The following is a 22,580-nucleotide window of genomic DNA, read 5'->3' as shown; positions in this document are numbered from 1 at the left end:
ACTCCAATATGTTGAATTAACAACCAACATTTGTTCTCACACACTAAATCGCCCGACACCTCAATGTCTTATATTTTCCGTTATCTCGTCTTTCATCATCAGCTATTCCCAGTATCTCCTCCTCCTTGGGTGACCAAACGTCTATCATAAATGTCCACAATCCTCTCATGTGTCCATGTCAATGTCTAACGTACCTCCAGCTATCAACAAAGACAAGAAATGTAGTAAAAACAACTAGTCTATCGCCTGCGCACGCCCCTATCCGTGATACTCACTATCACATCCGCATTCCTTTAGAAATCTCCCCAACCTGCTTTTTACTCCGATAAATCATCAATCCAACTCGTTCATACGCATCTCGTGTCTTCTCTGTGCTGTGTTTTTAGGAATCAAGACGACTTTGCCGTCTGGGTATTGAGTAGATAACTAAGCGCGAACAGGACTGCGGTTGTCACGTCTCGCTGACTTCTCTCTAATGAGCCTCTTGCTCGTCTCTTCGTCAAAGCCGCAAGTATCCCTTAAGAACAAAAGTCTGTTTTCATGTTAGTTCAGCACCGTTGATGAAGCACGTTCAAACTCACTTGTCTTCGGACGTTTCTTTCTCCCGCATATCTTCGAAGCTCTGTTGACTTTCCATCCAAGCTGTTGCTCGACCTCTTGGATCGACCTTCTTGACCCAAAGGTTGAAAGTTCCAGTTACAGGACGGTGGTCACTCACTCGAACCTCATGCCGTCTGTAATCAAATTGTTCGACACGGCCTCGCCCCCTGTATAGTAGTCGGTCACACCAGGCAGGGCTTCGTCTCTTCTCGCTGGTGTCGTAGTTGTCAGTACCAACGTCGTACTTATAAGTTGGCGCAAATGTGATGGGCATTTCTTCAAAAGCCCGAAGCTTGAATGCTGGATTTCGTCTTCGTGCCACCAAAAGCTGGTCTCGTTCGAGGAGTTTGCCCAAATTGTTCTGTTTGACTGCTGTAACAACAGTATCACGAGACATGGTATCAATTCGGTAGTTCAAGTCGCCATTGAGAATACACAGCTCATGATCCATGATCAGACTGCCATCACCGCCACCAACGAAGCTGTCAATGCGAGAAGCAGAATCTCGTTCAATAGCAAAAAGATTAGCTTCAAGAATGGCTGCAATGTCATTGTGTCGGGCGTTCGCTTGTGACTGCCCGGCAGCCAAATGGCAATTGACGAGGCAGATGGAGGTGTCATCAACTCGGAAGCGTACGGCAACACAGCCCTTATTACCGTGCAAGCCACCCATACCTCGCTTGACCTCAGCGCCTTGGAGGCCCCTGATCCTGTCTCGTAGGGTTGCTTTCACAAAGACACAGGTGAACAATCCAACCATAGGTGCTGTATGAAGGAGGTGATATAAATCGTCTGCTGGCATGTAGTCATCGAGGGTCTTCATCAAAAAGTCGCGCCAATCTCGGTACTGGTGGCTCATTCGTTCCTGGTCTGTTCCGGCTTCTTTTTTCTTGGGCTTCAAGAATCGTTTGGCCGTCAACTTCTTGTCCTCCAAGTCCACAAGTTCCTGGAAACCAAACACAAGGATATCTGGCGAGCCACTAGACTGAACAAGATCTTGAAAGAATGTTGAATCGCCACCAGAATGTCGTAGACTCGAAGGTGTCGATGCTCCGGCATTCCAAGTAAAGAATAGGGCTCGTATTTCGTCGAAGTCGCAGTATTGAGTATCTTTCGACTTCATTGAATCTTCGAGGAAGTCATCCTCAAGCAAGCCATCCCATGCTTTAATCTTGTTATCAGCTCCCAACGAAATGATTTGCTGTCGGTCCAGGAAATATGAGCAAGAGGGGTCGGCGGCCATCTTGACAATGGGATTCTCATGCCCCTGCCACTCTTTGAGAATGACCCAAGGTGCCTCCTCCACGTCATACACACATATTTTACCGGTGTTGTACGCTGCCCAGATGTAGTTGCCTGCACTCGCCAATGCGTTGATCTTCCATGTGCTGATGTTCATCATCATCACACATGAATAGTCATTGGTATTGTAGACAGTCACCTTGCCATCCACATGACCAAAGAAGACCTTATCCGGATGTGACTTGACAAGAGTGCCAGAAGTAACCTCGCCGGCACTATCCGCTATCAGGGGACGAACGAGCACTTGAAATTGGGTTCGTCCATCGACTGTAGGCGCAAATACTCGAATCTCCTTGCCTGTCGCATGCCAAAGATAATCCCCGATAACCATGGAATGAGTGTGTCCTTTTGGAAGCTTGTAACTCTGAGTCGGATGTCCTGTGATGTTTGCAACTGCTTTCTCATCCGGTCCCCACACGAGTAGTGTTCCCGATTCATCCATAGTCCATATTTCGTTCCAATGTCGGAATATTCGTACAACTTCGTTTCGACCATGGACATTTGGCTTGCTCGGTGTTATGGCATGCGTCGCTACCTCGACTTCCATGAGGTCTCCTGTATTGGTACCGATCCATATCCTCTTGCCTTCTTCTCGCGGGTCAGCAGCAGGTTTGAAGCTTACCGCTGTCGCCTTGACTCCCTCAGTATGCTGTAAGCTCATAATTTGCTCGCCGTCTATGAGACTCCACACTCTTGTCATGTAACCACTGGCGCAAATAAATTCACCACAAACGTCGAAACTTCTCGCATCATACTTTGTTGGAATCTCATAAGTTCCATGCTTGCTGAAGGGTGGTCGTCGATTGGTGTTTGAAGCCTCGGGATATGTCGTGACGTGATGGATAGGCTCAGCCTTTGGAGCAATTTTTGCGGCAACAACTGGAGTGGATTGCACAGACTTTGGAGGTGCGGCAGCAGCAATTGGGGCGGCAACGGTCGTCGGGGCGATACGGAACTCGGCTGGTGTTCGGTCAGATGCTCTATCTATCGTCATAGACCTGCCATGACCTCGTGAAGGAGCTGCAAGCTGTTGCTGAGGTTGCTGTGTCGTAGGGGTTGAAACAACTCGCTTAGGTGGTGACGAAGTAGGCGCCGGATCGACGGCTTGCACTGCTGTCGTTGCAGCGGGGCGTTGTGGTCGTGGGGGAGGAGGCATGCTATTACTATTATTGTTTACTGGAGGAGGTCGAGGCGGGATGTCAAAGTTTGCAGGTCTTGCTGGTAGTGCTGGCCGAGGCTCGCCAGTTACCTGAGGAGTTATATGGCCTCTTGAGAACCCATTGGCCTCTTCACGATCCTTTCTCATAGTCGTGATCGAATGATGAACAGGCGGAGGATCGAAGCCCACAACCACAGATTTTGGCCTGCTTGGTTCAATGTGCGATTGTGGCCTTGGTCGTGTTGGTAGTTTTGGAGGTGTCTCCTCCCCAGATCCCAAGCTACTTGGCGGACTGTTAAATGGTGAGTTTTCCTGGGAGATGCCACCCTTCCCAATGACTGTTGGCCCAGAAAGCGATGCGATCTTGGGAGGCGCAGGTATCAGTGCCTTTTCATTGCGAGGGGCTGGCGGCGGAGGAGGAACCTTGGGGTTCTCGAGTCCTGATCAGCTCTCCAGAACGTCTAGGTGGAGGCGGTGACGGCGGCCTCGAACCGCCAGAGCGAGGAGACTTAGGAGCATTGAAAGATGGTGAAGTATTAAGTGATCGACTTGGAATCTTGAAGGATCGGCTACCGCCGGTTGGTGTTGGAGGTGTCGCGACAGCATCTGGGTTTACGAATGAAGGTTGGTCTCCAACTGCCAGTGCTGAGATTCGAACCTTCGGGGGCGATTGTGGTGGAAGAACTGTCACAGCTGGAAGCGTAGCCGACGCAGGTGGTTGTTGTAGCTGAACTGTTTGTGGTTTCGGGGTCGGAGCTGGTCGTGCGGACGTCGGCGGGGGAGGGGCATCGTGATTAACAGACAGTGCCGCTGGCTTAGGCTTTGGTCTCGCAGGGATTGCTGGGGTCGAAGGACTGGCCGGCGGTACTTCTTGTCCAGGTTTGAAATCACGAAGACGGTTCGGTTTGGGAGCTGGGGAGATAGGTCGTGAAGGAGGTCCGGTGGCAGCTGGAGCTGTAGTAGGCGGGACATCGACAGGTTTGCTGACGTTGGAGTTGGTCGAGTTGCCCATGTTCTCGAATCGGGCTCGTAATGAGGATACCGGCTTCTGTAGAACTGTTAGCATTGTGAATACTTGGGACAATGGAGGTTCATACAAGTGAAGAGCCATCAGGCCCTTCTCCGTTAGTTGGCTCCATGATAATAAAACAAATGCTTCCTCTCGACAGCGAGGGTCGAGGGTGACTCTACCCGCTACACCCACGCCCAGTCGTCTCACTCATGAAGGCATCAACAGTCGAAAGTGGAAGCTGAATCCGGCGCGACAGGTCGTAGTAAGCCAGAGTCAAGCAAAGAGATTGTAATGAAAAGTCAGAATTCGAGACGGTAAGTTAAAGCTCCAAAAGTCGGCACTGGGCAGTGACAAGGAACATTGGGGGTCGACGAAAGAGCGGGTGGGTGATGTTAATGTTGATGACAGGGGCCTTTGGCGAGAACCCAAAGAGTCTCGTATTGTCGATATCGTGGTGGAAGTGCGTGGAAAACTAGCGAGGGATGTTTTGGAGAAGTGTCTTGTTTTTTTCTCATTCAAAGTCCCCTATTCTCCTCGTGGCTTCGATGTCGATCTTGCTGCGAGTTGTCTTGCGTGGTCTCTCACAATTTCGAGCTGGCTGAGCCACCCTTATGTCATAAGTGGGTGCGTCTGGCGTTGTTCTTGGCACTGTAGAGACATGCGTTTTGCGAGAGGTTGATACTGTGCATATAGGTTCGTTTCATGAATGATGCACTGTAGAACTACCAGGGTCAGTGATTTCCGCTAAGGCTTCAGGGGTGTATCAGCGGGGAAACCATCGAAGTTCAAGATGTCCACGCGGTCAGTAAATGGAATAAGGAACGTCATGATGTAAGGATAATCGCTAAGGAAGAACATTTTTGTAAATAGTTTAAGGTTATCCCGAGGCTTGGGATAAATTATATTGCCTAAGCTTTCGCTGAAATTGATATCATGCTAAAGGGACCTTGGAAATTGTCCGATTTAGTCGTTGTACCTGTTGATCGACTGTCATGAAACAGTTGCACATATTTATCTGTAACTTAGAAGAACTCTACAGATATTTGTTAGAGAAGGCCTAAGATACTCAAAACTCATCATAAGACTTCCCAACTACAGATTGTCGACTGGCCCTAAGGAATCAAGTGCCGATAGAGGCCAAAAATCACATATCATAAGGTTCAATTCAACTCGCCCCGTGCCATCAAAGCACAAATGAATTGATCCCTGTATAAGCTGCGCCTGTGACCTTTCTCACGGCAGTTTGTGGTTGCCGCAACGCCCCAAGGTGAAACTGTTCTAGCGGCGGGAGATGGTCAAGTCAAGCACTGAAAACCACCAGAGCTCTTCAACGGTACGTACCCAAATCTGGCGCCAAGCGACAAGGCCTGGACCTTGAAAGGAACCTCTCGGTTCATCATGTCAGGCCATTCCACTTACACCTTGACAAAACCCTGCCTCTTACAGTCCTTCAATCCTGCGTCCCGATTTTCGCTGTCAAAAATTTCAACATCACTCTGAACTGTCGATTATCGCCAAAATGAACACTGTGAGTTTCCAAGGAGACAAATCCGATTATTGCGCCGTTGATACTGACTGCTCTAGGTTAAATCTTTCTGGTTCGTACTTTTGCGCCTCCGATTTCCGCCCCCCCGAAATCTAGCAATTCGAAGCTGACAATGTTAATCATAGGCTGGGCTGGGGCTCTCTTTGCGTCGGTACATAACCTCACAATTCCTTCTTCCCTAGCACATCAATTGACCATGTCACAGCTGGTGGCGGTGCCTACTACTTTGCTAAGCAGCAGATCAACGCCGACCGACAGGCCAAGATGGAAGCCCACCGTAAGAAGAGACAGATGATCGAGAACTTGGAAACCACAGAGGGCAACGGAAGCCCTGCCCGCACCGATAGCACCGGCTCCCCAAGCCAAGAAGCAAGCAGCGACCCTGCCCCTACGAGACATGCGCCCGAGACCGAGAGCCAGCGAATTGGAGAGAAGAGCAAATACGAAAGTGCAAATGTATACCGAAGTCCAAAGGGAGATCGATTCTCTTAAGCCAACAACCCCGGAAATGTGTATATGAGGAGAGGGCTCGGTATTGGAGCTGTGTATAACAATTACCTTAACGCATCGTCATTATGATTTACTAGAAAAAGGCAAAGGATTTCAGATTGCTTGGATATTTCGAATTGAGAAACTATCACATTGAATTTATTTCATCTGCAAAATGTACACAAATTTGCTCACCAACGCTGTCATATTCGGTGATAAGCTGGATGCAACACATCCTTACGGACAAGACCGGTTGGAGTGGAGCCTTGAACCTGTTCCGACCTCGCTTGGAGCTTCTACGGAAAGAATCGCTCTTTTCTGTGTTGCTGCAACGTTAGTACACTCTCACTAAATCAGTATTACGAGAAATTGAATTGGGTATTTTTCTGAGATGGTACAGGTAAACTGACGTTATTCGCGGCTCGTCATGGGCGTCATACTCGAATTACCGCTTGTGCAGCCAAGCCACGTGCTGAGAGACCCGACAATTAGCCGCATTCGCACCCGTTGAAGGAGGCTCTAACTTCGCCTCAGCTCCACCATAGCTTCCATTATCAACTTCGTTCGTTCAACATTTTATTGTCTTCGTAATAGAGTCTCTAGTGCCACTCAGAAGAATGGCCACGCCAGAGCTGGCCATCGCAAAGGCCACCCTCTCTGCCACTCTCTTCCGCGCCGATCCAACATCCCTTAGCCGTCCTGAAGTCGATGCCTTCTTCCCGATCCTAACAGACGCCCTCGCCAAGTGCTCGCGCCCCAACGTCCAGGTCTGCTCCATCGCTTGAAAAGCTCTTCCCTCTGTACCCAAGCAGAAGTCACTAAATTTTGCGTGCTTTTTTTGGTCAAACAGAAATGCAAGGTTTGGATCATCGATAAAATTGCGCCCTCTGCCGCGCGCACGACTGCCCTGGCAAAATACTTCAATGCCCTATCCAAGAGTCTACAAGACGACGGCTCACGGCCGAGCCTTAAGCGACGGAGACTGCATCTTCTGTATGTTTTAAATGACGTGCTGTATCACGCCGTCACGAGGAATGATGACTTCAAGTTTGCGACAGCTTGGGAACCCGTTTTGCCTGGGATGATCGCAAGCGCCGCCGCGTTCGACAATTGCCCGAAACATAAGCAAAAGATCGCGAATCTTATTCGCCTGTGGGAGAATCAGCAATACGTCAAGTCAAGTTTCGCCAAAAAGCTTGAAGATGCTCTCGCAAGTGGTGTAGCTCCTCAAACCGCCCAAGAAGCGCAAACATCCAGTGTTACTCTCAAGCTTGCAAAGGACGCGCCCTTTGCGCTCCCTTCCTTCCACGGCGACAGCACAGTACCGTGGTATGATCTACCCGCGACAACATGGCTACCTCACCTGACTCCAAACTCGACGAAACCAATGTTTCCTGACCAGATTCGGCCTATTCAACTCGCTGCTGGCCCTGCAGACAAGGTTCTCGTCAACGCTGTGCAAGACCTCTTGGGAGAGGTTGAGCGCATGTTCTCGAAGGAGCAAAAGTGGAACGACGAACCCGGTAACGATCTAAATGAGTTAGGGGAACGAGTTGTTCTGGATGAAATCACTGGCGAGGTTATCGCAGGAGACACATACTACGGCTGGTCCCGTCAGTTTTGCGAGAAAATGAAGGAGAGAAAGAAAAAGGGCAGAAAGGGGTCAGACAGGGGTCGTTCGCGCTCCAGATCTCGCAGCTATTCACGCAGTCGAACACGAAGTTCTTCACGACCTACGCACAAGCGCCGACGAGATTCAAAAGACTCCAGGGGTCGAAGTCTTTCCCGTAGCCGAAGCCGATCATATAGTCGTGATAACGATCGCAGCACAAAACGACCACGCAGTCCCAGCTACAGCCGAAGCCGGAGTCGGAGTCGAAGCCGTAAAGCACGATTTGAGCGCCCAGGGTACAGCAGATCACCATCGCGTTCACCTCCGCCCTTCCAAGGCAAGGCTCCCCAAGACCGTTCATATCGCCCGCCTCCTTTTCCTCAGCAAGCACCCTCAGCGCCTTTCCCTCCTATTCCCCCACCAGGAGACTTCCCTGTCCCTCCGCCTCCTCCAGCAGGTTACCAAGGTCCTTGGCCGCCTCCGCCGCCTCCTCCACATATGGCACCAGGCTGGTTCCCCCCTAACCCAGCCATGATGGGCCAGATGATGGGTGGCTGGAATGTTCCACCGCCTCCACCTCTGCCGCACAACGGATATCAAGGGAGGGGGAGAGGAAACGGATATCGTGGTAGAGGGAGGGGTGGATATGATCGAGGTCGAGGATGGTAAGGTGTTCAATGAGACATTTGTAACGAGATACACTGATGTACAACTACATGTCAATAATAGATCTCTGAATTTGATTCACATCTTTCACACAACCTGATCCATGATTTACCGACGTCGTAATAGTGATGACTTTTATTTTAGTCTTGCTCATTCATCGTCTACATAAAACCAAGCAGACCCTCAATCCCTCTTCCCTCTTTACACACAGCAAAAGCACAAAAACACAACTCAAACCCGGGACCAGCGAAGAACCTACAGCTCCTCCATGCGCCCGGTTCCATGTCGCGGGAGGGTGAAAAAAGTGAGACAGCCAGAAGAAGTAAAGAAGAAGAAAAGAACAGACAAAGTTCAGTATTCGCCCCAAAGAGTTACACGAGAAGCGTAGACATCCATGTTTTTTTAATGCTCGGTTCCCATCATGCCACGACAGGCAATATAGTATAAAAACACGCGTTCTTTTCTTGTCATCTCGAGAGCCAGAGAGAGAACTCAGTAGCATTGTAATATCTGCACGCTTTTGTCCTCCCCAGAACAATCCCCCCTGAATGTGGTCTAGCTGAGGCGCAAACCAAGAGAAGGTTCAAGAGTCAAAAGGCGAAATATAGCGACGGTGCTCACACTGGCCAGTCCCAACCCCAGTAAAAGTGACTGTATGTCGAGTACGCGTGTTCTTTAGTCCATTATTGAACCGCGAAAGACCAATCCCTTCTCATAATCATAATACCACCGCCAAACACGACTATGCAGCAATGATCGTTATCCGAATCCACCAGTGTCCCTCTGTATTCGACTTTGGAAAGGGGATTCGTCCCTTTCTTATCCAAGTTCGATGCATTGACGAATGTTGGATAGCTGCTAACTTGGATTACCGACTTCGAGTAGATCCTACAGAGTTCTGTCGCTCGTGGAGATTGGGTCGGCCGTCTTGCAACTTAAGCGAATCGAGGCGCTTCGAATTATCCTCGGTGACTGGGTCGACTTCGTCTACACGAGGCATGGGGTTGACATGGTTTTGTGCTGATGGGGCATCGGCGGTTCCATTGCCATTGCTTTCCCTCTGTTGGTTGGCCTTCTCGCTTAAAGCAGCCCATTTACGCTCTCGAAGAGCTTCACGTGCTGCTGCGCTGTTCTGCTGTTCTGTGTAGTCGTGCGAGCAGTCATCAAATAACTGTGGGTTAATCTCCATGAACAGCTTCATAGCATTGTAAACCATGCCGTGGATCGTTCTGTGACAGTTAGACTTGGTCCTTCAGAGCGTTCAACGTCACATACCTGTTCCAGTGGCCCTTTGAATTCTCGTAGAGAGGAGCAAACATAATGGGCAGAATGATTTCAACATTGTCGCTGACAAGATTGCAGAAGTACTCGTTGTTCCAGAAGTACAGGGCTCGCTCGGCAACCTGGAAGTGAGGGCTGGCGACAGACTTGGCAAGCTGGTGGAACAGAGGTTCTTGAACCTTCGCAAACTCTGCAGGATCCATGACCTCAAAGATATCTTCGACTTCGTTGAGGAACATGACCTCCTTTGTGCTGTTGACCTTGGGCCAGTAACGGAGTAATCCCAAAACCACCTGTGATGATTAGTATGACGTCTAAGAAACAACAAGTTTAACTTACATCTTCTGTAAGAGAAGCATCCTTCTCCAAGAATTGCACAATACAGTAGGCAAGCTGAGGGTGGTACATGCTCAGACTCTTGGGCTTGTGCAGCGGCAATAGCACTCGGGTCAAGAAGATCTTGTGCTCCTCCTTCAGAGGGAGAGCAAACCCGTTGATAATAGAGCCAAGAATCTCGAGCAACTCGGCAATACCGTTGAATCGCTCGGTTTCGTAGGTGAATTGGAAGAAGACGTTGTTGATGGATCGTCGAATAAAGGATCGTAGGTTAAGGAATTTTCCGTAAATGCGATGGAGGGTGGTCTTCAAGAAGTCTCGCTCACGGGGGTCCTCTGAGTCAAAAAGCTCAAGAAGCTGGAGGACAAAGCTGTGGTCAATGTAGGCCTTGGCGATGTTGGTGTTGAAATCCTGACTCTCAATGAAGCGAAGGAAGAACTCATAAACGACCTGGATATGCGGCCAAGCGACCTCAAGAACAGGCTCGTCCTCTTCGGGATCGAAAGCTTCGCCTTGAGGGTTCATTGGAGGAGGGATCGGACGGAACAAGTTCTTGGCAAACATGTCGACAACCTTGGGGTACATGGGTTCCGTGATGACTTGTCGGTTGTTGGCGACATAATCCAGTAGCTCGTGCAAAGCTAGCCTCTTGATCTCCTTGGACTTCATGTCACCACTCGCATCGTTGAAGTCGAAAATGACGTTGCACTGATCAATCTTTTGCATGAAGAGTTCTTGTCGTCGGTTAGGGGGGACCTCGTGGAATCCAGGCAACTTCTCAAGCTCGCGGTGGGCGGAGATGTCGAATCGTGAAGAATGCTGTCTCTTTGGGGTTCTGAGTCCCTCGGGAATCGCATCGCGGTTATCTATTCCTCGATGGATCAAGAGTGACTTTTGTCCTGCTTTAGGAGGGGCCAAATCGTGTGGCATCGTCTCGGCGGCTCCGGGGGGAGGGATATGCTGTGGTAATTGTGATTAGTCGAAAGTTCGAGACTGAATGGTAGCGAGAAGTGTAACTTACACCTGGTGTTGGGCTGATGACAACAGTTGGCGGAAGTCTCGAGTTGGCACTTCCACCGTTGGGGCTCGAAGCGCCTCCAGTTGCAAAGCGATCAGGGGTGCTACCGGCCTGAGTTACATTGGACAGATTGGAGGGCTGTGAGCCACTGCCGTGTTCACCTCCGTGTCCAGCATTGTTCTGTGGCAGTGGCTTGTTTCTAGGATCGTTCAAGGTCGACGTGGAGGATGAGGGCGTGAGCACGGGTGACTGATTGGAATCCCGTGATGAAGGAGACGCGGTACCATCCTTGGAATCCTTGTTCTTCTTAAGAAGACTTATTTGGATCTTTCCCACGCGAGAGCTGGATGATATTAGCACAAGCAAAACTAGTAGATAATAAAGCAACAGTGACATACAACTCTCTGACTGAAGCGCTTCATCTTGTCGGACAACAGCGTGTCGTGTGGAGGGGCGGTTTAAGACGCCCGCTGCTCAACTGTATGAGGCAGTGGGGCACCGGGGCAACGACGTCAGGGGCAAAGGGACGTTGAGGGTGTGATAACAGCTGCGCAAGCAACAATATCAATGAATCGAGGCGTCGTAGCGATGAGCGATGTCGATAATCTTTGTTAGGGGTCGATTTCAAGGTAAGAGGAGAGGGGCCAGCCTGGCGAGAGCGTTGTGGTGCTGTCGAGAGCCGGACGAAAGACCGCGAGTGCGAGAGCTTCTAAGCTGATGAGGCCGGGGCAGCTGGTGTAAAAAGACTACTCGGGAAGCGAAAAGCGACGATTGATCCCATGCAGGAGAAGAACGATGAAGCACTGAACCAGCCAGAGCTGAAGATCTTTGGTAGGTGTTGGGCGACAGTGCGTCGAGATGAGGTGCAATCAAGTGCGGTGCTGTGCAGTGCGAGTGCTGGGCGCTGGTACTGACTGAGGCGCTGGCTGGTACTTGCGCAGGAGGGTGGGAAACTGGAACGGGGGCTCGGCCGGGTTGGTCTCTGCTGATGCTTCCTGGTGCTGCTGTCTTGTCTTAGGGAGGAGAAAACGTAGTAAGATCAAAGGTCGTGAGGAGCAAAGTAGAACTGGAAGTGGAACGAAGAAGAAGAAATGTCAAGGACGCGGCGTGGTCGAGATGCTCACGGCGGCTTCAGACTCGAGCCTCGTTGTCGTCGATGAGGAAATCGGAAACTTGTCGTAGGTAGCGGACGTGATTGTCGTTGGGCGCCGGCGAAGAGTAGGTATTGTGCTTTGCGGGGGGGTGGAAGCTCCAGTTGGAGGGAACGCGCTTCGATTATTGGAGAGGGAGGTCAGGTTCGGGTCATGGTGTTCACGTAGATCACCAGCTGTTAGTGACAGTGTGCAGATGCTGTGCTATCGCTAACAGATCCCCTAGGCATGCACTGGTGAGCTCAATTGGATTGACCCTGGTTGGGATGACTAGGAACGGGCGGTGAAACCACTAGAGAGGCGCTGCAGAGGCACATTAGGGGGATGTGCCCCTCCTGAATGGACCCCAATGCTTGGTAGGAGCTGGTAATTAGGGAGAGGCTTGGATCAATGCTTGCTATAATTTAAGGTACATTGGCTTTAATGCGTTTGATATTGGCTATCTTTTAGCTATTATTTGTATCACTTTATGTTGTTTATAGTTATTTCTAAGTTCAACTGAAAGGACATCAAATACCGATCTGCCAAGAAGTGGGCGTCAAGGGAGTCAGTTGGAGTGCCACTAGGTGTGAGTTGAACCAGTCACGCGGCCGAAATTACAGGTAGGCTGTGTAAGAGGCCGGGCATTTAACATGGGAATGTTCAGCCGCAGATAAACAGAATCTCGAAAGTCCATTCTAGAAGAAAGGATATCAGACGAACGTTAAAATGTGCTTTAGACTTGAGCATATTAGTGATACTCTCTATTTCTAGTAATTGACTGATTGTAAGCCAGTTTTGTTGTGCTGTTGGAGGCATGCAGGTGCAAATTCAGGTGAGAGAGAGGATACAGCTTAGAACATTCCATAGCTAAGATGGGAACGACAAAGTGTGTTTTCAGATCATATCAGCCGTGAGTTAAGCAGATGTTTCAATCGTGAGTCTTTTCTGGTCTCGTTGTTTCTCTTCGTGATACCGATACCCTTTCGAACCCAACATTCATTGGAGTTTGATAAGCCAGGTCGTAAGCACAGACCAGAACAGCCACAGAAGTTAACTAGAATGACACTGTCCTCTGCCAGTGTTTTCAGGTCAGAAAGACAGTGCGCGAAGCCCCATCCCCAGCCACAACGAAATCAATGTCAAGGGCACCTGGTGAGAATCACGTCAAGTCATCATCATCGCGTATCCAATGCAACAGCGGCATCGACTTTCCCCCTCCGTTAATTTGGGCAGCATCAGCACAGACTCCGACTCATCAGCGAGTTCCAATTGGCCACTATTCTTGGGTCTGTTGTGTCACCGTCTTCCTCCCATAAAAGTTAGCTCCGGTGTGTATCTGGAGCTTGTCAGTGTTGTTTTTTCAACCTAGAGTTTACAGGGCGACAACAGAACTTACATGAAGATACAACAATATTCTTTTTCTCATAAATTGGGCCTTTCGTTTTGATGTCACGACTACAATAACAGTTGGCAAGCAAAGATGGAGATTTCGTCCGATGAAAACGGCTATGAAAGCCTGGATGATGCTCAACTAGAGAATGACAATGGTGAAAGAGCCAATGATTCGGTTCATCCAGATTCAGCTCCCAGATATACAGTTCCTTCTCGCGCTATTGGTGCTGTTGAGATTCCTGCTGTGGTTGAAAACATCGACCGTACCATTAAGGCGTTCGGCCGAGTACCAAATCTCCAGCATGTAAGAACTCATAACAGTTCAGTCTTCTACTTCGACTAATAGGAATTCAGGTCATGGATGCAGGGAGAAACTCGATTCCCCTCTATCTGATGCCAGAGATGCCGTTCTGCAAACCCATCATGTCACACAATGCCCGCAGTCATAATGTCGTGCTGAAAATCACTGTTCCAAAACGAACAGGGCGTAAGCGCAAGCGTGGTACTGATGGACCATGGGAAGGAGATGTTGAAATCAACGACGCTGAGGATCAACCACAAGAAAATGACAGAGTCTCATCTCATGCCAGATTGGACGACCCCAAAGTATTGCGCCGAACAATGGCAGACAATGTCGACAAGTACCAGGTTGAAGCAGTTGGTGTTATTCGGAACACACATCGATTTCGGGGGCTTGCGGACTTTTACTGGGATATGTCCAAATCGTCATTTGCGCAACAATACGTGGACAAGGTGCTCCCTGGAGATGGTAAGCTTTTTGGTCCAAAATCTGTTCAGGGTACTAACAGCTTGCAGTCGACAAGATTAAGGAGTTCAAGTTCCAACCTGGAACTGACAAAGGACCGAATGTCGATATTCTACCACCACCGATGTTTACGCACATGAGCCTCCCTTTCAACTACCAATACTCGCAAAACCCTTACGTACGTGCCACTGAAGATGGCGGTACGGTCAACACTACAGCTGTGAAGCAAGTCGGTTACTTCATTGGCGCAGAAGACCCTGCACCAGCTGGACCTCAACTTGAACCCGATATGACCGATCCTAGAATGGTGGAAATCATGGCTGAACTCGAAGCGGCCTTTGAAGAGCGGCCAGTGTGGACACGGCGGTCTCTACTCAATCACCTTGGAGGCAAACTCAAGAACTGGAACGAGCTCAAAAAGTATCTCAACTACGCAGCCTATCAGTTCAAGGGAGGGCCATGGAGGGATGGTGTGGTTCCTTATGGTATCGATCCACGGACCGATCCGAAGTATCGAACCTATCAGACTCTCATGTTTAAGCTTCCTAAGCAGAAGCGTGCCCAACGCGGTCAGACGTGGAAATCGCTACGCAAGGTCCAGATGGGCCCCTTGAAGGAATTTCTGGAGGAGCTCTCGGAAAGCCACGTTTTTGACGGCGACACCTTTCACACTGATGGTAAAGTGTGGCAAGTATGCGATATTACCGACCCACTACTCAAAGAGCTTCTTGAGAATGCTGCTATCCGTCCCGAATGGGACCCAAGCAGCGGATGGTATCACGGAGGTCTGTGGGCAAAGGTCAAGGCCATCATGAAGACAAAACTGGTCGCGATCCAATTTGACCGGCACCTTACACGAGAAGATTTCGCAATGACGCTACAAGCAGGAGACGAAACTCCTATACGATCCAATCAAGCAACATTCCATCTCCCTCTGCCTAATCTACGTCTCACAGACGAGGAGCTTACGCAACTTCGTGGACGGCAACCGACAAAGAAGAACAAGCATAAGGGTTACAGCGTGCGTGTTAGAGACCCCAACGCAGGACCGAAGCGGGCACCAGCTGAAGAGACACGGGCGGTCGAGCGAGGGGAAGAAGAGGCTAGGATATTGGAAGAGATGGGATCCGGAAATGAGGATTCGGATGACGATGATTCAGGAGATGATGAAGATGGTGACATCACGGCTGTAAGGGACGAGGATATAGATAGAGAGATGATGTATGGATGAGTTGTCAATACGGGAACCAGATCACAGTACCAAGAAGCAAGGGACATGGCAGTATGCAGTCAGCTGTAAGGAAGCAAAGGGGAAACACAGTCATCAAACAATTCCCTGCCGCAATTGTGCATTGGGCACGTTTCCAAACCTCCATTACAGTTTGTTGCTCAGACTCTCGCATTTTGCCCCTATGGTACTAATTCCATTCTATTGTCTTCTCCCCTGCTTCCATGGGAAAATGTTGCTAACAAACCCCATGTTTGAGCAGTGCTTGGCTTTCAAACTCTTTGCGAGAAAACGATGTGAAGTCCAACTTTGCGTTAGTAACCGTCGGCAGCACCATTATAGAAGTAAAACGAGTATCAGAATCATGCTCAAAGTGAAGTGAATTGCCAGCAATCAGGATACTTAAATAATCGTTCTCTGCCATTTTGCTCTGCGGCTATTGTTCCTCCCGTGGCTCTTCGTTGGTTTGATCTTTTCTTATTTATCTCAAACTTATTGTCCCCTCAAACTTATTGTTTCCTCACACCTCTTTGCGAGCTCGTTAACATTCTTATTCTGCACGTTTGCCGTGCTTCGCAGTGACAGTGACTCACTGTGTTCTTGTTTACTTGTTGCCTGCGTTTTCACCTGTATATAAATTTCGATTTCACCCTCCTTCCTGCATCTTTCCGTTTTCACCTCCGCATCCATCCGCATTATTGCAGACAAACACCAATCTTCTCTCTTCTCCCTTCACCCTTCACCCTTCACTCCAAACAGAAGATGGCAGCCGTCAAACGCCAATCCAATGGCGCGACAGCCATCGTGGTCTCCGAATATAAAACGGGGTCTGGCACCCTCACCAGCGACAGGTTCTGGTGTGATCCGTGCAAGAGAATCTTCAGCACGTGGCAGCAGCTTCACGATCACAAAGAAAAGATGAGCGCTCAAGGCAAGGCTAAGCATATACACTGCCAGTTCTGCAGTCGTGACTTTCACACCGAATCCGCCAAAATCACCCACATCCAGCAGGTTAGTTTCATCTCTTCTTCTCCTGTATTGCCCTGCTAACTCCTCCGCAGGATCACCCTCAGGAACAAAGCCTTTATTGCACAGGATGTGGAAAAGGCCCTTTCGTTCGAGTTGGCGGACTCGTATCTCACGTCGAGAAAGAGTGTCTCATTCTCAATACCAACACGATTGAGACCATGCGTGAGGAGAAGATGGAATTCTCCCAAGCCCTTACAGCTTTGACTAAAGAGCCTCTCAAGAACAACTATGGAGGCTACATGCCCGAAAATGCGAACAAGGGTCTTCCTGATGCTACCTGGGAATCAACTGGAAGCATTCCTGCTCCCTTTACTATCGAGCAGAGTCAGTTCCCCAGCCTTGGCGAATCTAGTTCTACCACACTCCAGCCCACCAAGGAAAAGAAAGAAAACAGCTGGAACAAAGGCAAGAACCTGTTCCCAGATGCTCCTGCAGCTCAGCGCCCTACTCAAGAGCAGCTCAAGCAAGTCACTGCTCCGAGCGCCAGAGCTACCTTCGACCTCATGAGCGATCTCGACCCCAAGCATCCCAACTTCAACGTGGGCCGGTTTTACTCCGAGTACACTCAGAAATTTAATTGTCGCATGGGGAGATGCGGCAAGGCCTTCAAGACAGCGAAGGGTTTCATCGCACACCTCACCTCCGAGGTTCACTCTGCGAGCAAGTACCGCTGCCCCTACTGTCTCAACACGTTTGGGTCTCTTGCTTCGATCACCCAGCATGTTGAGTCCAACAGCAACAAGTGCAAGATCCGAGACACGGAGCAGTACAATTCCTACATGGACCAGCTTCTCGCTAGCATGGTTAACGTCAAGGATAGACACGCAGATGGCACCGTTCGCTATGAGACGTCAAAGACGTTTGGCAAAGGCCCTAGCCCTGGCTCAGACCTCGTTGAGCAGAAGGAGAACCCCAAGGTCAATGGAGGAGACCCTTACACGGGAATGCAGATCCATTGGTAGATTTGCGGAATGATTGTTGCGGAGAATGAATTTGAGATTGGCAAGTTTGAGAAGTGAACTTGGGAGACTGCTGGGCAATGTACCTGAGCTTATATAGTAGCTGAATGATTGACGATGCCCAAGTAATTCATTCATTGCCGTGAAGTCGTTAATTCAACTGATCTATCGTGAGCAAATACAGTCATATACGAGCATTTCTTCCTCTATAAGATTATGTAGCATTGCATTGATTCAACTTACAGCAGCCGCAGCGGATGCACGTTGGGTTTACGCGTTCAAGAGGCGGAGTTGTAAATTTAGAACCGGAGCGGAGCTAAATGTGGAACCCATTGGCCCCTGATGACCTAAGCTTCACTCTAATCCAATACGATACAGTGAGAGTAGACAACACTCCCGTAATTAATTTCAGGATATTTCACCAGTTCAACTTTGCTTTCATCATCTAATAATTTTGTGTATTTTGCGTCAAAGACACCTGCGATATTGAGCGTTTGCAGCAAAGCCTGCTGCTATCTTCTCCTCTGGCCTTTCCCCGGATTCCGCTATCGAATAACGGCTTCTTCAAGATCGACTAAACGATACCCCTGTGTTCGCTACGCTGGAACAACGCTATGACGAGACGATTCGAATAGATATCTGAATATATATTGCACGAGCGATCAGGGAGATAGAGTTTGGACTGGCTTCGAGGTTACAGAGACAACATACAAGCGGGCGCAATGGCGACAGCTCGGAGATGGGCGCGCAAGATTGAGCGTTGCTGTTGTACTTTTGCGACATACTTTCCACTGGCTTTCGTTTACGGTTTGACATCATGGGCGGTTTGGGTGGTGGTCTGTATCGGTAGTGCCAGCAGGAAGAGCAGTTGGATAGGTAAGTCTGGACTGCGGTGATGCTGATGTTTCCATCTAACAACTTTACAGGCACCGGTTCTTCGATAATAGGTGTTGTACTTTACATTATGCTCAACTGGTGCTACACTACCGCTGTCTTTACACCCCCCGGCTCGACAACGAACGATATGGGTTATGGACTCCTTCCTACACAAAATACGCCGCAGGGCACATCCTTTACAGTCAAGAGTAACGGCGAATTTCGATTCTGCAAGAAGTGCCAGGCTCGTAAGCCTGATCGTGCGCACCACTGCTCGACATGTCGACGATGTGTTCTGAAGATGGATCACCACTGCCCCTGGTTAGCAACGTGCATCGGCCTGCGCAACCACAAGGCATTCCTCCTGTTCCTCATTTATACGACTGTTTTCTGCTTCTGGTCATTTGCGGTCAGCGGATCATGGGTTTGGTACGAGGCGCTGGATGATCAGGAGTACATCGATACTTTCCTGCCCGTCAACTTTATCATGTTGAGCGTCATCAGCGGAATTATTGGTCTCGTTGTGGGTGCTTTTACAGGATGGCATATTCACCTGGCACGTTGTGGACAAACTACGATCGAGTGTCTCGAAAAGACACGATACCTGTCACCCTTGCGCAAGACCTACAACTCTGCTCACAATCCCGCCAACAATGTACCGGAAGCTGCTCGCCAATTTGTCGACTTTCACACAAATGCTCTGCCAGGTATCACTCGACCTGAAGAGGGCGAAGAGCGACGGTCGTATCCCCCTGATGGTTCTCGCCCTGTTCAGCTTTCGTACGCTCAGCGAGAACGAGAACAACGACAAAGGCGATATGAGGAGTATCTCGACGAACAGGACTCTGAGAAGCTCCCTAATGTCTTTGACCTCGGCTGGAAACGCAACTTGTTGCATCTATTCGGACCTACCCCCGCCCTTTGGTTCTTCCCTGTCTCCAACACAACAGGAGATGGCTGGACATGGGAAGCTAGCAGCAAATGGCTTGAGGCGCGGGACCGACTTAAAGCTGAGCGAGAGCAACAACGAGCTCGTGAGGTTAACGCTGGTTGGGGATCCCCAGATGATATTCCTGATGTTCCCGAACGACCTACAGGTGCAGGACGGCATTTCACTCCAGGACCAAAGCTTGCAGGACCCAAGACGATGAGTAAGGCTGATCGGGTTCTGGGCCGCGATCCTAACCTTTATGCCGATGCAACACAAAATGTGCCCATGAGCCGACTCAGCCCTCGAGGTCGAACAGTAGACGACGAGCTTGCAGACTTGGACAGTGATGACGACGATGGCTTCATCGACACAAATAACCCAGAGCCAGAAAACGGTAAGTTGAGTCCAAGCTTCACGTCAGAAGCTCAACGTCGTGACGACGCTGAGGCTCGCGCCCTTGAAGTCGTCACCAACGGCAACTGGGGCCGCGGTGGAGCGAGCGGCATGCTTCGAAAGGGAAGCTCACAGAGCAGTCCTCTCAGTAGAACACCAAGCAATCTCAGCCGCTCAGGGACACCAAAGTTCCAAGACGAAGGCGTGGATTAGACATTTGGAGGGTTATGTTTTCGAAAGCGAATGAAATGAATGAGGTTCCTCGACGTTTAACGTTTCTTGTCATGAGATGAGGAGTTTTGTGTTCTATCCTTTTATTTTCAAGTTCGATCATCATCATATTATTATTCTTCTTATTCTTCTTCTTCTTGGTACAGATTACTTTTTCTCCGATACGTTTTGGCGGAGTTTTAGTTGATGGTGTATGATCCGATATCCAATATTATTTAACTTCCACCCTTCCTATGGATCCACGGGTGTATATCTACTATAGATCTACTCTTTTGCCAAGCGTGACTCGTGTGATTAGTCTAAAACTGCCGAGTTGAGATCGTCCACGTTTATGAGATCTACAACACCAACACCCCTTGATCAGCACTATGTTACTTTCAAAAAAGGGTTACACCGCCAATCTCACTCCCTACGACAATGATATCGCCTGTCAACCGAGACCTTTGGCGTGTTTCAAAAAGCTGGATTGACGCCGTCATGCCCTGGGTTCTCGGCATGTGCCCGTAGGAGTATCCCAGGCCAGCTCGCAGCAGGGAACTTGGCGTCATTTGGCCAAGTGAGACTATCCACATGTGGTATCTCCTTGGCTTGACTGACAACTGCGTCACCTAGACATTTCTCTGCATCTAATCTCGGCAGAAGCTTTTCGATCTCGGTGTAGTATTCGTCAACGCCTAGACTTGTCCTGTAATCTTTCGATCCAAAGTCAGACAGCACGCCGAGGCGTATGAGACGGGACAAGGGGTCTATTCGCTCTGCTATGCCTGGTGACGTATGTACTGCGATGGCAGTCCAGACTTGATGTGACGCAGCTTCAGAATAGCCGCTTTTGGCGAGATGCGCCTTTGCGCAGTCGGCAGAGCAGATCTCAAAGCGTTGCTCGCCATTGCAGAGGTGGCTCGCTCCAATATCGTGATGAATAGCTGCTACAAAGAGAAGTGGACTCTGATCTTCAGACTTGAAGGGAGAGTCTTCTTTCTCGGCGATATACCGAGCTAGAAGATAGACTCGAAGAGAATGATTCAAGATAGGGATAGGCAAAGCATCCCTAGCGAGTTCAAGAGCTGAGAGACAAGTATCGGCCTGAGGTATCTTTTCCAGTACAAGGGGGTTTATGTCGCTCATCATGACTCTCAGACGATATTCATAAAGGAACGTTACAAATGCTACGCTTTGAGATGAAGCTACTACGGTATGTCCATATCCAAGCGGGGTTGACTTGAACGCTGACAAAGCTTACAAGTTACAACGTCGAGCTGGAATGACATCTTCAACTCCACTATCCAACCCCCCTCTTCCAGAAACTCAGAATAGCCTCATTCTCATTCCATACGATGTCCTCTTCTCAACGGGCGCACACCCCCCCGCGACGATCGTGGAGATCAGCATTGGAGAGGGGGGGACCCTGCGGGGAAGACGAGACGAATATGGAACGAGCGCCTTTTAGTGAGAACCGTAAAATAAGAACGAGGCGGTTTCGACGCTCGGATTAGGAGGTTGAACTTGTGGAGATTAGTTTATGACTATTTTGTTAAGGAACAGGGGTAATAATACGAGAATACGAGTCACAGACTGTATCAGAGATTCATGTGTTTGTAAAATAGTTCATTCCTTATTATTCCCCTCTTCGCCCTTGGGTCAAGGCCAAGAAGGCTTCTTCCACGAAAGGGTGAAGGAATATATCGCCTATCCCGAGATTGAGGGGGTGGTCCAGTAGTTTGTTTGTTTTGTTTGTTGTAGCGTGAGCCACCGGTATGTGTATATCATGATTTCCCTATGTCGATCCATTGTCCCATCTCAGAGGCCTCAAAAGTGAGGGATATCTCCATCTTCTCCACCAGCCATTCCATTCTCCCTTACGCCCGTGCAATAACCTTCTTCCTATCATCTCGTCCTCCGTGCTAGGTGACATTGATGACATCAGATTGTAGGAGAATCAACAAGAGAGTCAAAAGATGAGAGAGATTTTGTGGGCCAAGTAAAGTGAAAGTGCTTTCAGCAGAAAAGAGATATTTCCCAAGTGTTTGGCTCCCCTGCCTTGTGCCGATCTATAATACGTGAATTCCGGTATTCCCCAGTGCAATGCAAGTTTCCCTGACGCTCCCAAATCACGGCCAAGCGTGGTGTATGCAGACTCCTTTTCATTCCCGTCCTGTTCCTTTGATCCATCGGAGCAGCGTTCAATGCCACGATAATAAAAATAATATAAACATAGAATCCCAATAATGACCAACACCGTCCACGCTAAAGGGGGTATTTGTCCATCTTTAACTGTTTTTTTTCATGCGCCGTATTTTTAAGGAAATCGTCGTGTACCAGAGGGTACTGTTAAAAGGGTTATTCAAACGCTTCAACCCTGCCTTGAATAAAATGAAACGAAAAGAAAAGAAACAAAGTAAACAGTAATGGCGCAGGTTCCATCCATCAAGTCACAGATCCCTTCAGTCCCATCGCGTGTCGCGCCAGGATCCTCCTGGGATCATGGAATAAAGATGTGTGACTAACATCATAGGATGGCTTCGGATATCCTTTGCCCAAGATCCTTGTCGATATCAGACTTAAGCAGCGTCCAGATCCAGCTTCGTCAGGCTCAGTATCGATCGATCGAGAAGTGAATGGTA

The 22,580-nt window shown here is 49.3% G+C and overlaps 9 protein-coding genes across 9 annotated transcripts; 5 read left to right on the top strand and 4 right to left on the bottom strand.

Moving 5' to 3' along the window:
* Positions 1 to 426: 426 nt before the first annotated feature.
* Positions 427 to 3,208, bottom strand: FOXG_07620 (uncharacterized protein; the record flags this gene model as incomplete). The annotated part of the gene is made up of 2 exons (XM_018386214.1): positions 427 to 532; positions 582 to 3,208. 2 exons carry the CDS (start codon positions 3,206 to 3,208, stop codon positions 427 to 429), a joined length of 2,733 nt encoding a protein of 910 aa, XP_018243341.1.
* A 244-nt stretch (positions 3,209 to 3,452) lies between these two features.
* FOXG_19516 (uncharacterized protein) lies at positions 3,453 to 4,200 on the bottom strand (the record flags this gene model as incomplete). The annotated part of the gene is made up of 2 exons (XM_018399738.1): positions 3,453 to 4,109; positions 4,159 to 4,200. 2 exons carry the CDS (start codon positions 4,198 to 4,200, stop codon positions 3,453 to 3,455), a joined length of 699 nt encoding a protein of 232 aa, XP_018243340.1.
* A 1,392-nt stretch (positions 4,201 to 5,592) lies between these two features.
* On the top strand, positions 5,593 to 6,111 carry FOXG_07619 (uncharacterized protein; the record flags this gene model as incomplete). The annotated part of the gene is made up of 4 exons (XM_018386213.1): positions 5,593 to 5,601; positions 5,658 to 5,671; positions 5,745 to 5,770; positions 5,825 to 6,111. 4 exons carry the CDS (start codon positions 5,593 to 5,595, stop codon positions 6,109 to 6,111), a joined length of 336 nt encoding a protein of 111 aa, XP_018243339.1.
* A 614-nt stretch (positions 6,112 to 6,725) lies between these two features.
* On the top strand, positions 6,726 to 8,389 carry FOXG_19515 (uncharacterized protein; the record flags this gene model as incomplete). The annotated part of the gene is made up of 2 exons (XM_018399737.1): positions 6,726 to 6,875; positions 6,959 to 8,389. 2 exons carry the CDS (start codon positions 6,726 to 6,728, stop codon positions 8,387 to 8,389), a joined length of 1,581 nt encoding a protein of 526 aa, XP_018243338.1.
* Positions 8,390 to 9,254: 865 nt separating this feature from the next.
* On the bottom strand, positions 9,255 to 11,443 carry FOXG_07616 (serine/threonine protein phosphatase 2A; the record flags this gene model as incomplete). The annotated part of the gene is made up of 5 exons (XM_018386212.1): positions 9,255 to 9,615; positions 9,662 to 9,960; positions 10,007 to 10,963; positions 11,025 to 11,318; positions 11,420 to 11,443. 5 exons carry the CDS (start codon positions 11,441 to 11,443, stop codon positions 9,255 to 9,257), a joined length of 1,935 nt encoding a protein of 644 aa, XP_018243337.1.
* Positions 11,444 to 13,333: 1,890 nt separating this feature from the next.
* FOXG_07615 (uncharacterized protein) lies at positions 13,334 to 15,804 on the top strand. Its single transcript, XM_018386211.1, has 3 exons — positions 13,334 to 13,850; positions 13,901 to 14,315; positions 14,363 to 15,804. The coding sequence occupies exons 1-3, from the start codon at positions 13,635 to 13,637 to the stop codon at positions 15,541 to 15,543; spliced, it is 1,812 nt and encodes a 603-aa protein (XP_018243336.1). The 5' UTR covers positions 13,334 to 13,634; the 3' UTR covers positions 15,544 to 15,804.
* Positions 15,805 to 16,302: 498 nt separating this feature from the next.
* On the top strand, positions 16,303 to 17,618 carry FOXG_07614 (uncharacterized protein; the record flags this gene model as incomplete). Its single annotated transcript, XM_018386210.1, has 2 exons — positions 16,303 to 16,551; positions 16,602 to 17,618. 2 exons carry the CDS (start codon positions 16,303 to 16,305, stop codon positions 17,529 to 17,531), a joined length of 1,179 nt encoding a protein of 392 aa, XP_018243335.1. The 3' UTR covers positions 17,532 to 17,618.
* A 295-nt stretch (positions 17,619 to 17,913) lies between these two features.
* On the top strand, positions 17,914 to 21,268 carry FOXG_07613 (palmitoyltransferase PFA3). The gene is made up of 3 exons (XM_018386209.1): positions 17,914 to 18,404; positions 18,455 to 21,151; positions 21,203 to 21,268. Exons 1-2 carry the CDS (start codon positions 18,251 to 18,253, stop codon positions 19,939 to 19,941), a joined length of 1,641 nt encoding a protein of 546 aa, XP_018243333.1. The 5' UTR covers positions 17,914 to 18,250; the 3' UTR covers positions 19,942 to 21,151; positions 21,203 to 21,268.
* On the bottom strand, positions 20,413 to 21,084 carry FOXG_07612 (uncharacterized protein; the record flags this gene model as incomplete). The annotated part of the gene is made up of 1 exon (XM_018386208.1): positions 20,413 to 21,084. The coding sequence occupies one exon, from the start codon at positions 21,082 to 21,084 to the stop codon at positions 20,413 to 20,415; it is 672 nt and encodes a 223-aa protein (XP_018243334.1).
* Positions 21,269 to 22,580: the final 1,312 nt, after the last annotated feature.

Source organism: Fusarium oxysporum, chromosome 4 (genome assembly GCF_000149955.1).
Source record: "Fusarium oxysporum f. sp. lycopersici 4287 chromosome 4, whole genome shotgun sequence".
Taxonomy (NCBI): Eukaryota; Fungi; Ascomycota; class Sordariomycetes; order Hypocreales; family Nectriaceae; genus Fusarium; species Fusarium oxysporum.
The sequence above is the reverse complement of the archived record's forward strand: the minus strand, read 5'-3'. Positions and strand labels throughout refer to the sequence as shown.

Bases quoted from the DNA above. Each gene is read 5' to 3' on its own strand.
- FOXG_07613 (XM_018386209.1), top strand. From the start codon at position 18,251: ATGGCGACAGCTCGGAGATGGGCGCGCAAGATTGAGCGTTGCTGTTGT. The intron at 18,405-18,454 runs GTAAGTCTGGAC...ACAACTTTACAG, and splicing joins CAGGAAGAGCAGTTGGATAG to GCACCGGTTCTTCGATAATA.
- FOXG_07615 (XM_018386211.1), top strand. From the start codon at position 13,635: ATGGAGATTTCGTCCGATGAAAACGGCTATGAAAGCCTGGATGATGCT. The intron at 13,851-13,900 runs GTAAGAACTCAT...ATAGGAATTCAG, and splicing joins GAGTACCAAATCTCCAGCAT to GTCATGGATGCAGGGAGAAA. The intron at 14,316-14,362 runs GTAAGCTTTTTG...AACAGCTTGCAG, and splicing joins CAAGGTGCTCCCTGGAGATG to TCGACAAGATTAAGGAGTTC.